At 55.6% G+C, this 17,631-nt stretch overlaps 1 protein-coding gene across 1 annotated transcript in view; it reads right to left on the minus strand.

The window, feature by feature from the left end:
- Positions 1-2,719: 2,719 nt before the first annotated feature.
- The window catches only part of CYTH3 (cytohesin 3), a 62,248-nt gene continuing 47,336 nt past the window's right edge, over positions 2,720-17,631 (minus strand). Inside the window, exons 2-13 of the mRNA XM_061153746.1 lie at positions 16,460-16,542; positions 14,890-14,954; positions 14,412-14,478; positions 11,167-11,285; positions 9,122-9,202; positions 8,270-8,382; positions 8,028-8,176; positions 7,677-7,788; positions 3,802-3,878; positions 3,647-3,718; positions 3,414-3,568; positions 2,720-3,133 (exon numbers count right to left, since the gene is read on the minus strand). Coding sequence (XP_061009729.1) covers positions 3,061-3,133; positions 3,414-3,568; positions 3,647-3,718; positions 3,802-3,878; positions 7,677-7,788; positions 8,028-8,176; positions 8,270-8,382; positions 9,122-9,202; positions 11,167-11,285; positions 14,412-14,478; positions 14,890-14,954; positions 16,460-16,542 — 1,166 coding nt within the window. The 3' untranslated portion in view covers positions 2,720-3,060. The remainder of the gene's footprint in view (positions 3,134-3,413; positions 3,569-3,646; positions 3,719-3,801; positions 3,879-7,676; positions 7,789-8,027; positions 8,177-8,269; positions 8,383-9,121; positions 9,203-11,166; positions 11,286-14,411; positions 14,479-14,889; positions 14,955-16,459; positions 16,543-17,631) is intronic.

Here is a 17,631-nt window from a genome sequence, read left to right on the forward strand (position 1 = left end):
CGGGCTCTCGGCCCCACCAGTGAGAGTCAGGCGTGGGCTGCTTCACCCGACAGTCCCCCTATTTTAAAGAACCCAGCTGTAAGCAATCTTATTTTAACAATGTGTTTTTATTTAATGAACACAGTACTTGCCATCTGACAGCCATACACTCTCCAGGTTTACCATTCACTTTACAACAAAATTATCAATAGATAAAGGATATTTCTTCATGCACGTTGTAGGAGTATATACATTGAATAACAAACACTCCAGAAGTCAACATATATGTACATTATTTACATACTAACTATTTACCGTAAATAGAAATGTTTTCTAAGAAAAAATAAAACAAGAAATCACAATGTGTGGTTTCTGGTCTACAACAGACCTAACTTCTCAGCAAAGCACATCTATGTAAATATATGCAATTTAGCTTGAAAAATATGCATTGCTTTATATGCAGCATTAAATGCTGCTTCAACTATAAATAGCTCCTATTTGGACTTCGTTTGGTACCACATTAAACTGCTCAAGGATGTTCTGTGATCCTGAAGACGCCTGCCTGTCTGGGCACAGGGTCACCCACTTAAACCCCACGTGTCAGCGGGGGCGAGTGGGGCTGTGGAAGCCATGCCTCCCACCCAGCGGACCTTCTCTGCCTCCTGCCCTCTCTCTCTGCAGGTAAGCTCTTTGGCCAGAGTTGGGACAAGACGAGTAATTCAAGCACTGAGCGCAGACGGGAGGGTAGCAGGGGGGTGAAGAGGATCACACTGAAGTCCAGGCAACCAGGCCCGCCGGCCACAGACCTGTCCCCGCACAGCCCTGACCCCGTGGGGCTTCTGGACTAGGCCATCTGAGGGCTTAGTGCGGGGAGGACACCTTAAGCCTGTCAGGTTAACTAATGTCACACAAAACCTGGAATTCCATGACTTCACGTAACACTCCTAGAGCAAGGGACAGATCCTGAGCACCATGGCCTTCTGCATCATTCCGGGCAAACAGCCGTCTGGTAAGGCTCCTTCACAAGTGGTCAGAGAAAGATTTTACAGAGGTTTCCTTCTGCTCACTTCTCTCAGCCCCACCCTGATGCAAACCCAAAAGACAGACAGTCCGGTATCCCCAGGGTCCTACCTGGATCAGACAAAGGAGAGAGAGAGATCGGTTGTCCCACGCAAAATACTGATGGAGCCGGCGGCCCAGGCAACCCGGGAGTGGGGCCGGCCCGAGGGGAGGGCGCTGCCAGTCGTCGTCAGCAGTGTTTGGTCGGGTGGTCTAGGCAGCGTCTTTTCACGGAAGACGGGCCAGAGTTGCATATATGCCAGTCAGGCGTTTCAAGAATGCTGACTTGCCTTTCTCAGAACTAGAGGTTTGAATCTGAGGTATCGGTACAGTAGCAAAGCCTAAACACTTGGGAATGAACCGAAAAAGTCAGTTTGATGCCTGGTGGAGAGTCCTGTGCGTGGCCCCCTTTGCAGTCTAGTGTGACTTTAAGCTGCACGAGGCTGAGGGCCCACAGCCATTCAGTCTCAGCCTCAAGGCAACTCCTAGGAAACGTTTTCTGTTTTACCTCTCCACGCATAGACTGAGGTGGTTTTTCTTGAACCTGGCCTTTGCACAGGAAAGGTGATGACCTCTCAAATGTGCAAAATGAACAGGGTGGGTGCCTTTGCGGTAGGGCAGGGAAAGTAGGCCCCCCAGGGAAGGGACCCTCCACCGAAACAAGCCCATGTGGGCGAGGGAGTCCGTATAACATGCGGAGGTCCTGGTGGTAGAAATGAAACTTACAATAAAAAGCATGTCACTGGCCCCGCCCCGAATGTCCCACCTGTGCACCTTGGGCCATCTCTGCGGCGTGATGGACCCAGCTCCTCACCACATGCTTGAGCACCTCTTATTCAGCCAGCAGCACCTGACAACCACCTGGTCAGGGATCTTCTCCAGTCGATCCGACCACCAGTGCGTGTTTGGGGTTTTAAACTATTTACAGAAAAGCCTACGTGCTATATGCCTTCATCCGCCAGCCTGCTCTTTCCCTTCCTGTAATAGATCAAATCTCTCGAAACATGGAGGAAGATTAATTATTTCCACTTCCTTACATGTCTACACATTACATTAATACATCTGATTGAATCATTATAACCATTCGTTTGGCCAACAGGCCTTAAGTACTGAAGACAGTGGTCACAGCTGGCCTGAACCATGGGTTTGGTTGGACCACGTGACGCTGCTATTTGTGGGTGTCAGAAATGGGTCAAATGTGAGCAGTTTCATGTGGTTCAACACATACACTGTCCGTCCTGGGATTCAGCAGTTACAGGATAAACACCCCAAACCAAAATTTAATGATTTGTGTCTTTAGAAAAGTTATCTGTGGGGCCATGAAGACTGAGTTGGATGACTCAGAAGACTGGACCCCCGGAGCCCTGGGGTCCAGGACCCACTGGACCCCACTGGACCGCTACCCAGTGCGTGTCCTCAAGGACACGGGCGTCTCCCTCCGCCAGGGGGCGCCCTCGGGTTCCCCTTGAGCACGGCCCCCAACTCCCCATTGCTGCATATGTGTGTATGTAACTTGTTCTCAGTGCACAGTATATACGTGTGTCCAGAAGTTAAATTTATAGCTGCCATTCTAAAAATACTACTGTTAGAAAGTATCTTTCATTATAATTTCAGAATATAAAAAGGCGTATAAAAGCTATAATCCTATATATCTGAGAAAAAAAACTCAATAAAAAAGTGGTAGCTTTTCCTTTCCTGTTATGATACAAAACAGCGGCTTCCAGAACGGCCAACACCGCCACTGCCACCAAGGAGCACATGTGGCCTCTTGTCTGCCCCGCGGATACTCAAGGCTGGACCACCAGGCGCAGCTGCTGGCCGGGCCTTCGAGAAGAATGTCCTCGGAGCCGGGAGGGTGGCGGCGGAAAGGGGCGACAAGGCCTCTTGAGATCAGCAGGGGCTGCGGTCCCGGAAGAGACAGGGCAGGCCGTTGGGGTGGTCCAGGGTGTCGCGGGGAGCCCCCCAGTCACTCTGCTGTGGGGTTTCAGTTTACTTTTACCTGCTGCTCAGACCAGGAAAGCACTATTTCTTATTGGCAATCCTCCTTTTCCTCGTGGCCAACATGTCATAGAAAGGATCCCTGCTGATACTCGCTCTGGGAGAGAGAGGATAAAAAAACTGGATTAGGATGGGAGGGGCAGTCCCTACACACAAGGCCCCATCTCTCAAAAGCGACCCCCCCACCCCAGGCCCCGCGCTTCGGGCCCGCCCACAACCCCAGGCCCCGCCCCTGCCCCCTGGCAGCCCCAGCTCAGGCCTCACTCGCCCGACCCCGCCCCTGACACGCCCACAAACTAGAGCCCGCCCCCTTTGGCCTACCTAGCGCGCAGGCCCCGCCCCGACACGCCCACAGCCCAAGCCCCGCCTCCGCGCACCTGATGGACTTCATCCACTCCTCCTTCTCCTCCGGGCTGGGCGCCGAGATGCGGTACACCACGTGGTTGCCCTCCACTACCCGGCCGTCCGCCTCTGTCTTACAGGCTTTGATGACCTGCCCTTTGTGGCTGGGGTTGTACAGCTCGAAACAGTTCTGGTGGAGACAGACAGGGCTGTCACCAGGCGCTGGGGTAGCGGGAGAGAAAGGAGGGCGGCGGGGAAGCCAGCTTACGGGTTTCCGCGGGTCCTCCACCTCCCTGATGCTCAGGTTCTCCAGCGGGATGATTCCCCGGGGCTCCTTATCCTGGGGGACAAGAGTGCTCAGCCAGTCTCCCCCCCCCCCACCGAGGGTCCCGCGACCTGGAGGACCCGCAGCCCCGCGCTTACCGTCGTGTATTCAAAGTAATAGAGGCAGTTGTCGGTGAGGATGAACCAGCGCCGCTTCCAGGTCTTCACGCGCCCCCCTAAGAGCAGAGGGACCCCGTGAGTCTGGGCCACGCAGGCCCTACACGAGCTACTGTGCTTTTCAGAAATGCCACTGGGGCTGAACTGGGTTTCAGGCTTCCTCCTTAATGAAAACGTTTCACGTTCTGCCCCAGATCCTGGCCACGGTGTGCGGCCTGGCCCCCCGTGGCTGCCGGAGCCCGCATGCACCCCCGCCCGCCTGCAGGGCACCCAGATGACCCGAGCGTTTCCCAAGTCTGCTTCCTGCAAGAGTTAGTCGTGATGAATGGTCTTAATTTCCCCACATGGAAATGACAACAGGATGAAGTCAGCGCCGCTGCCGGTCTGTCCAGGACTTAATCCCGTTACGTCAGGGCTGTCATCGCATTACTGAGGACCTGGGGCAGCCCTGGGATGCATCAAAATCGATTATGGCGTTGGCCCAGGGAATTATTAGATTGAATTAAGCTCTTAACAAGATCTGGGACACACATGCATATACACACACATACACACACAGCTCATGTGCACCTACTCTCCTTATACTACAGAAAAGAAAATCTTTTACCCTCAAATATTCAGCAGAAACCAACTGGCTTCCATGTCTATTTCTAGTCTCTGCTTCCGACATGAAGTGTAAAAACAAAAGTTGAAAGAGAGAACATGCCCCTGGTGACAGACGTCTGCAATCCACCGGCAGGAGGCAAGCAGCGGCTGCCCCGCCCCCTGGCTCCCCTGGCGCAGGCAGGTGAGACCCTCATGGCTGAGGGTCACGGACCTGGTCCCTGCTGTTGGGAGCTTGAGGAGCGCAGACGGGGACGGGGGGACATGAAGGCTGTCCGGGAATCAAGGCACAAGGGCTGACATTTGGGGAGATCTGCGGGGAGGAGACACATGCGGACACCCAGCCGCAGGGAGGGAGCCCCGCCTGCGGTGTCAGTGCCACTGAGGGGTCCTCGGAGACTGGGACCCTCACCCTTGGGTCACCGATGAGACATCTGTCCTCATGATGGCCACAGGCTGGCTGGGCAGGCAGGGCAGGCATGTGGGGCAGCAGCCTCAGTCATGCTGTGAAGAGGGTCCCCAGGTTCCCCTGCTCCCCTAAATCTCACTTTCCATCCCTGTCAGAAGCATCTGTCCCAATTCTGCTGTCCTTGGGGGCCCTCAGACCCTGAGGCCCCTTCATGCCTCCAACCCCCAAGGCCTCCGCCTCCATCCCCTCGAGGTGTTGTCCTGAACCATGGGCAAGTCTCTCTGTTCTCCTGGAAGGCCTCTCAGCTCTTCTGCACCTAGAATCCTGCCCTGCTACACCCAAGTTCAGTGGCACGTCTGGAGGAGCCCAACCCCTGGCCCAGCTCTTGAGACCAGGTGAGCCTCTTGGGCCGGGGGCAGTGGGCATTGAGACAGAGGTGTGTGGTCAGGTGGACCCCTGAGCCTGGGCCAGCCCCGGGCCCCCCTTTCAGGGTGGCGGCAGTGATACTCGTGGTCTCTGAGCTCCAGCAGGTTTTGCTGCAGGAGACGGAGCAGCCCTGCTCATGCATGTATTTGTGGCTGGGCTTCGGAACAAGGGGACACACACACACAGACACACACACACCCCTGCAGGAAGCAGCCTGGCTGCTCCTGACTAGTATGGGTAGAAGCAGCCCTTTTCTCTTTGTAAACGCCTGCTGCCTGCATGGTTGTTAGCAGACACAGGCTCTCGTGCATACCACGCAAGCCTCTTCTCCATGCCAGCTCTGCGCCAACCACACTCCTGTCTGTATTAACACAACTGACTCACTCTCAAAACACAGTGACTACACGGTATTTACAGGACCATCATTAAGCACCATCACCACGCTCTGCTCTGGTGGGGCACCTCTAAGCACCGTCTCCTCTAAGATTAACTTACGACAACAAACCCCCAAGCAAGTTCACGCTGGGACTGCCAGTTCCTAACCTAGCACATGCGTGGCCACAGTTCTGACTTCTCTGCCTGCGTGTGCAGGCCGTTCAGGGACCCAGGAATGTGTGTCCTCACCAAGTACAGGTGTGCACCCAGGCCCAGCCTAACACTCCCTCAGCACCCACCTCCTGGGTCCCTAGGGGACCGACACCCAGGGACCCTTCGTGGGGTCAGAACCATAGGCAGGAATCTGGCGCGCTGACCAGTCGGCCGTGTGCTGGACACCCAGGGGAATGCTAACAACTCAGAGCAGAGCGGCCCCGGGGGCTGAGGCTCCGGTTTGCAGGTGAGACCTGTGCCATCAACCAGCTCTGTGGCCCTCAGCCTTGGGCCTGAGGACACAGCGGGGGGCACGGTAATGGGGGGACAGCAGACCCCAGGCCCCTGGGCACCAACCGGCCCTGTGCCTCATGTTGGGGCTCTCCCCCAACGCTGCGGTCCAGTTATCTGCATGACCAGATGACAGGCTGGAACACAAGCCCTGATGTCAGACATCTGTTTCAGTCTTCAGAGCCACCCAGCTGGCACTGGGGGCACCCTGGCTGCCAGGAGGGCCTGTGCTGTCACCACCCAAGGGGGTGCTTGCTGGCAACACACAACAGGAAAGGCCCAAGTGCAGCTGCTGCTCTTCTGGGCACCTTCCTTGTGCCCTCATCCCGGGCCCCCAGGCTGGGTGGGATCTCAAAGCCTGGTGCATCTGGAAGGTCACTCGGGCATTACTCAGGGCCATTGCTACGGTTCTGGCTTTTTAGGCAAAGATCCAGAAGTCTTCCAAACCCTGGCACAGCCAGAGAAAGATCAGAGCTGGATCCCAAATCAGGACAGCCGCCCCGTGCTACACACCCTTACACCGGCCACACTGTCACCAGAGCCATGTTCATCCTCTCTCGGTTAAAGACTCAAACCACCAGCATTCCTGTAGGCCCCAGTGTCCAACACACTGTCTGCAGAGTGCCTGTGTCATCTGCCTCATCTCACAGGCTCTAATGTCACCAGAAGGAGGAATCTCAACCCCCACCAGAATGACAGCTCCCTACCGATCCCTAAGATGGCCCAGAAAATATAGATGCTCTTCTGCTTATTTGTCAATAGTCAAGAAGTTCTTAACACGCTTCTCCCATCCAAGTACTAACCAAACCTGGCCCTGCTTAGCTTCCGAGGTCAGATGAGAGCACCCGCGTTCTAACACACGCGCCTGGACTCTGCACAGGTGGTGCAAACACGCACCGCCTGGTTAGCGGGATGGGCGGCGGGCGATGCGCTCAGGCCCAAGGACGCGGAGGGGCGAGCTGGTCTCCGCTCGGCATCTCCACGCGCCTCGGTCCCTCACTCCTCGCCCAGCCGCAGAGGGGCGACGCGGCCGCGGCACCTGGCCCTGCGTGGAGGATGAAGTGAGCCCGGCACGTCGGAAGCCACGAGGGCCAGATGGATGGCAGGCAAGTCGGAGCTTCACACGAACCGACAGAGAGAGAGGAGAGGAGAGGGCAGCTGGCAAGGAGCAAGAAGCCGCTGGGTACGTACCTCCTAACGCAGGACAAGCAGGGACAGCCCGTCACAGAACAGAAAGGTGGGAGCCACAGGCAGAAGGAAAACAACAAGAAGGCACATTTAAACCACGCATCAAAAGTCAGCCACACCGAACCAAGAGAGGCGGCCGGCGCCCGGGGGGGCGGCGCTGCCGCCGGAGCAGACCCCACGGCGGGCGCGCCTGGCCGCTAGGGGGCGGTGTGCGGGGACCTCGGGGAGCCGCCGCCTCTGGCCGCGCGGGGAGGCGCTCCGGGCACCGCGGGGGCTGCGGCGGGGGCTGCGGCGCGGGCGGGCGCAGGCAGAGGGGCCACGGCGGGGTCCCGCCCCCGGCACCGCTGCTCACCCAGCTTCAGGAGCCAGCCCTCGCGGTCGGGGTTGAAGAACGTGTGCGTCAGGTCGTTGCCGTCGTCCTCGGGGATCTTGAACGGCTCGTTCTTGATGCTCTCGTACAGGTTCTGCGCAGGGAGGGGGCGGTGGGGGCTCAGGCCGAGCGCGACCAGCCACCCCGCGAAGCCCCCAGGGGCGCGCCCGGGGACTCTCTAAAGGCGTAGACTTGGGCGCAAGGGCAGGGCCTGACGCTCCTGAGCCACAGAGGTGGGGACGGGACGAGGGGGACACGGGGGGCGTGGGGGGCTACCTGGGGGTACACGGGGAGGGCGCACGGGGAGGAGGGGGACACGGCGGCGCGGCTCACCCGCAGCAGCTCCTCGGGGAGGTCCCCGCCCTCGTTGATGCCACGGTTCATGGTGACAAAGCGCTCGGCGGTGGGCTTGTCGCGCACGTTGTGATTGTGGAGGCTGGTGTTGAGCATGATGATGGCGAAGGACAGCACGTAGCATGTGTCTGGGGGGTCAGTGCCGCGGGCCGTCAGCGCCGGCCCAGCCTGGGCAACCCCACACATCCTCCACCCACCGCGCTCCCACCGCGCGCACTCACCCGTGGACTGGAAGACGCCGGGGTTGCACAGGCAGTAGCGAGCAGCGAAGGCCTCCATCATGCGGTCGATCTTCTGCGCCTCGCCCGGCAGCCTGAAGCTCCAGAGGAACTGCCTGCAGGGGCGAGAACCCGGGGAGAGGGGTGGTGGGGGCGGGGTGGGCATCTCCAAGACCAGAGGCCCCGTCCAGGCAGCAGAAGCCGCTGACCCCCTGGACACCGAGGCGCCCCTGCTGTCTGCACTCCCCACCCATCCGCGGGAGCCCCCGCAGCTGATGGAGAGAACAGGGTCCTCATGGCCGCACCCCAGACTTGCCAGGCCTGCCCCTCCCCGAGATACAGTTTTCAAAACACGGAATCTAAAACTGGACCCGCCAGAGCGGCCTTCAGCCAAAGCCAGGGGCCAAGCCCACAGCAAGGCAGCGGCCACCGCGGTCCACGGCTGGGGGAGCAGTCACCAGGAGGGGGCGCTGCGGCAGAGGACACGGGAGACCGGCGGAGGGCAGCACCCGCCAGCGAGGCTGGGAGCACGGGCCAGGGCGGCCTCCCGGGCACACGCTGGGCCTCCACGCGGTTAGTGGGCAGAGCCGAATGTGGCGTCATGGGCCCAGGCCTGGTGGCACTGAGGCTGCACCCAGAAGTGGGAGGGGGGCACCCACAGCTGCCAGAGACCAGGCAGAGAGCGAAGGTGGAGCGACCGGGAGCGGGGCCAGAACCGGGGCCACGAGGAGGCAGGGGAGGCCCGGCCCCCGTCCCTCCCTCTGGCAGCGGACTTACCCGGAGGGTCACCGCCCGGCACTGCCGGGCCACTCGCCCGCCCAGCCTCCCTTCACTGCGCAGGGGATGAACGCTCACCTTAAGGCTTGTACGAGGTTGAGATCAGCAAACTCGTGGAGTTCCACAAAAGCCTGAAGAACTTTAATGTTAAATTCATCCCTAGAAAAGAAAATGGACTTTACAGCCTCACTGCATGTCATTTCAGTCGTCTTACTAGACATTTCCTAAAGCAAGTGTTCAAGAGATTTAATGTCATATGACTAAAAGACAAGTTATTTTTCACGGTGCGTTTGTTTTCAGGCTGAGCACAAAGGAGACCCAGTAGGATGTGGCATTTACGTCACAATCAGTACGAGTCAGGAGAAGACCCCAAATATGAGCCCGACTGCCAAGGTTCAGAGTCCCCTGTGCGGAGTGCTAAGGCGCCCACCCAGGTGCGTGGTGCAGAGTCTCAAGCTCAGGGCCACCACGAAGCAGGCGCTAGTCCCGTTCCCGCCTCCCAGGTGGGATTCTGAGGCTCAGAGCCAGGAAACGGCTCCTCCAGGGTCACGAGCCAGAAGGCGAGGTCCTGGGCTCAGAGAGGAAGACGGTTTGGAGGTGATGCCTGCCATTAATAACGAGCTCTTACAAACTAAACCGAGCAGAGTTTAGTAGAATATCAGTAGTTACTCGGTCACATGGTAAGTTCACTATTTGGAAGAACTGCCAATGACTTTCCAAAATGGTTGTACCATTGTTTTTTTTATAGCCACATGAGGGTTCCAATTTCTCCACATCCTCACCAACATTTATGATCTTCTGTAATGACAGCCATTCCTAGTGGATGTCAACGGCTACCTCACCATGGTTTTGACTGCATTTCGCTGATGACTCATGATGTTGAGCATCTCCCCATGTGCTTACTGGCCACTGTGCCTGTGGCCTTGTCACACGCCTGTGTGTTCTGGCTGCACGGGCGCTTTGCTACAGTGCTCGAGGAACAAGCTTAGTTTCCCCATGGCACGTGGGATCTCTGTTCCCTGCGCTGGACCTGCGTCCCCTGCGCTGGACCGCCAGGAAGTCCCCATCATACACCTATGCATGTATATCCTCTCTGGATGAATGTCTATTCAGACCCTTTGCCTATCTGACGACTCTTTATGACCGAGTTGTAAGAATTCTTTTTATAATACACCGGATACAAGTCCTGATTAGATTTATTTCTGATCTACAAATACTTCCTCCTATCCTGTGGGTTGTCTTCTCCCTTTCTTGATGATGTCCTACGAAGCAACTGATGTTTTGGAATTTAATGATTCTGTTTCTCTCTTTTGCTGTCATATCTAAGAAACCTTTTCCTCATCGAAGGTCACAGAGATTCATCACTAGGTTTTCTTCTTACAGTTTCAGTGCTTGTGTCTAGGTCTTTGGTGAGCGATCCAGTGCCGTTTTTCTGCATGTGGATTATCCAGCAGTCTCAGCACCGTGTGCTTGAGGGACTATCTCCCCCACCCAAACAGACTTGGCACCTCCTTTGATGGTCTATGTGAGGATCTATTTCTGGATTCTCAACTCTGTTCCATGACCTATATGTCTGTTCTTACACCAGCACACCAGACTTTCTTCGTTAGTGGAGCTTTTAGTCTGTTTTCTAATTGGGAAGTGTACGTTTTCCAACTTTGTTCTTCTTTTCCAAGATGGCTATGGCTATTCTGGGTTCCTTGAATTTCTGTATGAATTATGGGATGAGCTTGTCAACTTCTACAAAGAAATTAGCTTGGATTTTTGCTAGGGAGTATGTTAAATTTGTTTATCAAGGTGTAGGCAGTTGCTATTTTGCAACATTAAGTCTTCCTCATACCCCCAGCTAATGGGGGCAAGACGACCGCTGAGAGAGCCGAGGCTTCTGTGCCAAACACCCCAAGAAGGTCACGATGCTTTCTGGGTTGAGCAGCAGCCTCCTGGGTTCTGCCCCAGTCCCCGGGGTGAGCAGAGCCCCCCAGAGGAGCAGACCCCACCTGGCCCCAGGACTGCCCCCTGGCCACAAGGACACGGGGAGCACGGGCACCCCCGGGGCCCACGTGACAGACCCTGATGCAAGGGTTGCCCTGGGCAGGTGGGTGGCCCTCTGCCCTTGAACTCACCTCTCACCCAGGTAGTCCCCGATGACGGTCTTATTCAGGCCTTCCCCTTTATACAGGAACTGGGCCACATCCTCCGGGGAGCTCTGCAGCAGGTCGTTCTCTATTAGAAACTGGATTCCCTGGAGAGGAGCGTGAAGGAAGCAGCGCTGAGGAAGGTCCAGAGACCACTGGTTCAGACACAGCCGAACTGACATGAGAGCACGGGGGGTGGGGGGGTGGGGGGGGGGGGTGCTCCCATCGCCGAAGTCATCTCAGCCATCACAGCAAAGTGCTTCCAGGCCTCCTGGCGAGCGGCTGGGCTAAGGACACACAGGCTGAGGAGCAAGCCCTCCTAAATGTCACCAGACATTATTAAGGCAGAAGGAGCCACGACACAGAACCTCCCCAGCTCAGGAAAAGGGCCTGTGCTGCGTGTGGCATGACGACGAGAGGAGCTCGTCATACGCGGCTGGCCAACCCAACGCCGGTCCCAAGCACCCCTCCCTATCCTCCCCTCCAACTTGAAATGACCTCGTGAACAGATCGGGTCAAAGAGACAGATGAAGTCTGTGAGAAGGACCCGGGAGAGCTGCTCGTTTTCTGATAAGAGGGGACTCCTGAGCAGCACGGCTCCTTCTCCTCCTTCCTGCCGTGAGTGCAGACGTGATGGCAGGAGCCCTGGCAGCCGGCACGCAGGCAAATGGCAGGAAGAGCACAGAACCCGGGCCTGCCACCTGGGCGCCACACGATGCCTGAGGCCACCTCTGCTGTGAGAAGACAGCCTGTGGCGTGAGCCGTCTTCATGGATGTCCTGCCACCTGTGGCTGAACACACAATCGGTCACCACGCCACCGAGCTCAGGCAGTCAAATGCACACCCACGGGGACCTACGGGGACCGGCCCACAGTCTCTACGAGTGCCTGCTGGGCCCAAGCTAGCAGTGCTCTGGCTCGCGGGAAGCCCAGTGAGAGCAAAAGTCTACCTCCAACACAGCTTCTGAGCTGCTTTCAAAACACACATTAGAAAGCTTTTAAAGGAAGAGGGAATTCTGCTGTCTATTTGCCCCAGAGGTTGTTTCTACAAATGCAGAGATGGCCTTCCAGCTAAAAGTCTAAAGGCCCAAGGCCAGGGCTCCCTCGCACGATCCATCTGAAAAGTCTATTAATTTTTTAAACCCATGAACGTCCCCAACAGCCTCATTTGGAATTTTTAAAAACTGGCAACAACCCAGCAGTCAGTCAGAACCATCAAGTACATTCTAGCACATTCACATGATGGAAGACCACAGAACCCGATGGAGTAAACATGGGCATGGATAAAACCCACAGACGTGACACGGGGTAAGAAGACTCAGTATACTGTAATTCCACCTATGTAAACTTTTAAAAAGCCAACACTCAGGTGCCCTGCGTCTTGGTCTGGGTTGTAGTTACACATGTATTTGGCATTTGTTAAAATTCTTCAAGCTGTACGTTTAAAATCTGTGCACCATGTTATTCTTCAAAAGAAAAAAAAAAGTTTACTTTAGAAACCCAGTAAGTCTGACAGTCTTAAATTAACTGCCCTATATTTCTGGTGGGAGCTTAAGTGGGTGCAGCCACCTGGGTATCATTTTCAGAGTGTGAAGACACACGCCGGGACAGAGCGTTCTGATGAGAGGTGAGCCCTGTCCTCACCCAGATTCCTGGAAAACAACGCCGGAGACGAGGGCGGTGCCCGGGGGAGGGACGGAGGGAGACAGGGGAGGCGGGCTGGGCAGAGGCTGTCTGACCTCAAATCCATGCCACGGGGTCAGAGGCAGGGCCGCCCCTCACGGCCTCGCTGGTTCCTCATCGTGAGGACTCGACGGGCTGTGAGCGAGACGGTAGACTCTGTGCCCCCCACACTGCAGGGAGCTGGGGAGAGGGCCCCCTGAGGTCCCAGACACAGACTGGCGGGAGCTCCCTGGGGCGCAGGTCCCTGTGACCACGATGGCTGTGATACCAGCGAGGGTGGTGCCCAGCGGCCACCCGTGCCAGCCCCCCAGGCAGCCGCCCACAGCGGCGGCCTCCCTGCTGGGGGTGTTCGTGGCCGGGGGCCCGTGGTGAGGCCATGGCTGCGAGACTTTACTGTGAGCGCTGGTTTCTTTGCTCTCTCTCTTTTTTTTGGCTGTGCTGCTGGGTATGATCTTAGTTCCCTGACAGAGATTGAACCCTCGCGCCCCACCACCACCCACCCCCCCCGAAGTGAAAGCATGGAGTCTTAACCACTGGACCACCTGGGAAAAGGCCTTTTTAATCCAGCATCTCGCCCATGGGTTCTGGCTTAGACATGTACTATCCCAATGACTCCGTTTCTGAAGACCAGAGAAGGTCTTAGTGGTGAATGTAAATCACTTTTCCACAGACTGTGGAAAACATTATTTCATCCTTGATTCAGTGACGCTGAGGACAAGGTGGCCGTGATCTTCATTTCTTCTTAGAGAGGCTGGTCTCTCCCTGGAAATTTTGTGAGCTTCTCTTTATACACAAGTTTCCTGATATTTCACTCGATACAGCGATGTGTGCAGGTCTTTTAAAACTGTATATCCCGCTTGGCATTTGGTGAGCCCTTTCAGTCTGAGGAGCTGATCTTCCTCCAGTTCTGAAATGTTCCAGTAGTTCTCTGGAACCAGAAGGGCGCTGGAGGGACTAAGTGCTTCCTCCACACAGCTCCTGACAGTTCCTTCTCAGTAAACCTTAGTCCTCCTTATTGCAGGCGTGATGCGGAATGCATCGGATTCCTAGGCCCTGACAGCAAGCATCTCAGGCCAAGCGGGGACACCACCCTCAGCTGTCTGTTCTAAGAGAAAACCTGACTCTCTCCACGAACTGGACGGCCTCCCCTGAGCTGCACCTAAACTTAAGGCCTGGTTTTTAAAACTGCCACCTGTTAGATCATCTCCCTCCAGTGCTTGTCACATCTACTCTGTAAACTCAACTTCCAAAGAGAAGGAAAAAAAAAAAAAAAAAAAAACCTCTTGTTACAAATCCCAAATATCAGGTCATCACCAAGTTCACAAAACTGTTCCCCCGATGATCTGGAGTTGACTCACAGCTTGTCAGCAGAGAATCAGGAAGCAGCGGGCAAACTCTCACGGCGGCCTGAGCACCCCGCTAAATGAGCCGCTCCTGCGCCTACGGACGTGCTGTATCTGAAGAAAACTCCCTACGGGAGCCCTCGCGCCGGGACTCACGGCGTGGCTGTCTGTAAATAACCTGCACCCAGGCTCGTGCCTGCCCGCTTACCTTTTTGGGATCCATGTTGAACTTCTTCCTTCCCATGGCGATCTGCTTGTTCCTCTGAGTCGTTTTGCTATGCGTGTGGAACAATGAAGAAGCTATTACTGGACATCCGCACAGAGCACGGGGAGTCCGGGTCCCTTCCTGACAGGACAGCTCGGGATGGAACGGGCACAGCCCCCCAGCGCCCCTGCCCGAGGGTCCCCCAGTCTCCCGTGTGGGTGCAGCTCAGGGCGGCCACGAGGCTCTTTCCCTTCCCGGTGACGGACTGCCGAGCAGCAGCAGAGCTCCCGGTTAGAGAGTGGGCACGTCGGGGCAGGGTGCTCCTGAGGGGCATGTGCCGCGTCCTCAGCGCCAAGGCCGGACAGTGAGGGGTGCCGGAGAAGGGCCAGCCCCCCACAGGCGGCCCCCTCCCCACTGCCTTCACCACGGCGGCCCGAGCTCGGCCGGACAGCGGGCTGGAGGGGCAGCCACGGCCGCTCACCTCTCCTCCACCGACGTGAGGTTGTCGATCTCCGTCATCACTTCTGCGATTTCATACTTCAGCCTCTGTCGAGACAGACAGCGCGCGCTGTGGGGCTGACAGAGGGGCCTCCGCCTCCCGGAGACCTTTCAGGACCCCAGGTTCGAGCCGCCCTCGGGTGCGTCCGAACAACACAAGTGTGGAGAAACCAAGACTGCTTCTCGACACAGAGAGCCTCCCAGTCAGCGCCACCCCGACTCAGGAGCAAACAAAATGACCACCTGCCCACCTCCCGTCAGAACGAGAGCAGAGGGGCCCAGCAGGCAGAGTCTAGAGGGCGTGTGCGTAAAACCACAGGGGTAAAAAGAGACACAGCAAAAGGAAGCAACAGACCCCGCCACACGCCCATCTGCCATGGCTGGCACCCAGGTTCTCAGGATGGCCTGGGCCAGACAAACACAGGTCAGTACCAGGCCCCCAACCACCGCCTCTGGATGATTTCTGTCGCCCTGGGTGAGACAGGCACCATGGACAGAGCCCAGGAGGCAGGAGGTTCTTGCCTGTGGCCTCAGGCAAGCCCAGGCCTCACGGAGGGACGGGTCCTCCCCGCTGAGAAAACTCTGAGCTCCTGGGCCTTGGCGGCCTCAGCGCAGAAGTGAGGTTGTGAGAACCACACGAGAATCCGTGGGCACTGTGATCACGAACGTCCACATCGGAATGCGAGCCTTAAAACATACTTTCAACCAAAGCACACATTCTGGGTTACCTGACTTTCCCAAGAATGACAGGTAACCACAGAAGAAAAAGTTTTACAAACTGTCTTCTCAACTACAAGGAAATTTTTATCGAGACCCTATGATCTTAGGCGCCAGGACACTCCAGACTCACACTGTGAGCGCCTACAAAGGAGCTGCTGTCTGGACACGGCTCAGTCCCACGGCCAGTGGCTGGGGAGGCGGAGTGGACTTGGGCTCGCCAGTGGTTAGGGGGCTGCTCAGAGAGCAGCCGCACGTCCGATCGACTTCCCCAGGAAGCCGCTCCTCTGATTCATTCCTACAAATACCACAGGCGCTCCGACTCGGAGACTGTGGCTGACCCCCCTGCACCTCCTGTGGGAGCCCTCCCGTCCCCTGAGCTCACCAGGGTGGAAGCTGCAACGCCCGTCTGTGTTTATCTGTCCTTCTACTCCCACCAGCTGGCAGGTGCTGGGTGCGTGGCCAGAACTCGATATAGGTTTAGCCCTTTATTCAAAAGATCCCTGAGTGCCAATAACCTGCTAGGCAGTGTCCTAGGTGCTGGGGACGCTGGTCAACGAGACAGGGGCTCATCCTACAATTTCCAAGGGCAGTACATGTGACGCCCTCTGTGATGCTGGAGTCAGGCGTCACTCGCTCTAGACTCCAGTCCTGCCTTCTCCTCCACCCCGGCGAGCACCAGTTCTGTTCCACCAGCCAAGGTAAGTCCTACTCCCTGCCTCCCCATGTGGTTCGAATATGCACACACTAAATACCCACTTTTTCACATTTTCATGAAGCTACCCGATTTACAATTTTACCTAAGAGCAAAAACGAAAAGACATTTTTTTTTTTACCTCGATGTCATCAATAAGTTCCTTTTTTCTTCGACGGATGTCTAAAAGTTCTTCTCTTTCTTCTAGTGAGAGGTCTTCAGGCACTGAAATTTTAAAAAATCAAATTAAGCAATTAGACAACTCTGGAGAACAATCTGTAGACGTCCACTGAGGTTGGAGATGGGCATACGTGCAAGCTAGCAATTCTGTGCCCAGGTATTTATCCAAAGGAACCAAGGAACCTTCACTTACAGACCACATGTAGCACACTCGCAGCAGCACTGTTTTGATAGAAAAACAACCTGAGTCGCCACTAATAAGAAAACAAATTGTGGTACAGTTATGAGACATTCCAGAAGGATTGTGTGTGTGTGTGTGTGTGTGTGTGTGTGTGCGCGTGTGTGTGTGTGCACGCGCGCTGGTAGCTCAGTCATGTCTGACTCTGCGATCTCACAGACTGTAACCTGCTAGGTTTCTCTGTCCATGGGATTCTCCAGGCAAGGATACTGGAGCGGATTGCCATTCCCTTCTCCAGAGGATCTTCCCCACCCAGGGACTGAACCCAGGTCCCCAGCACTGCAGGCAGATTCTTTACCATCTGAGCTACAGGGAAGAAGGATATTAGGAAGCATCAACACAGTGGGTGAAGGCTGGCTGCTACATGGATTATTTGTTTAATTTTAATTGACAGAGTTCTTCATAATATCCTGGTATTAGTGATTAACCCCTGCAGCTCTTTCCATTCTTATGTCTATATTCTCTTTATTTTATGCTATAATTGACTTATTTCATAAAGCTTTTCAGAGAAACAGTCTTTGATTTTAATAATCCTCTACTGTGTGTTTAATTTCTATTTCATTAATTTGTTTAAAACAAACAAAATATTAAGAATCTAAGCAAACAGCAAGAGAACACAGAGTACAAATGGCACCTTTTCAGGGTGTTTGGCTAAAGTATTAATGAGAAATAATGGGACGTTCCCTGGCACACTTGAAAGAATTAGTAAATAGAATAGAAGCAGGTAATGAAATACTCGGGGCCAGTCTCTTCAAGCCATCACTGAAACATCTCACTGTCCTGTTATTTCCATCACCACCCGAAATGCACGGTGAATACCAACATTCTGCTGGTAATCAGGGACAGTCTATCAGTATCTCTCAGCATTCAAAAGAACTTGGCGACCACAGACTCTG

Source organism: Dama dama, chromosome 10, assembly GCF_033118175.1.
Source record: "Dama dama isolate Ldn47 chromosome 10, ASM3311817v1, whole genome shotgun sequence".
Classification (NCBI taxonomy): Eukaryota; Metazoa; Chordata; class Mammalia; order Artiodactyla; family Cervidae; genus Dama; species Dama dama.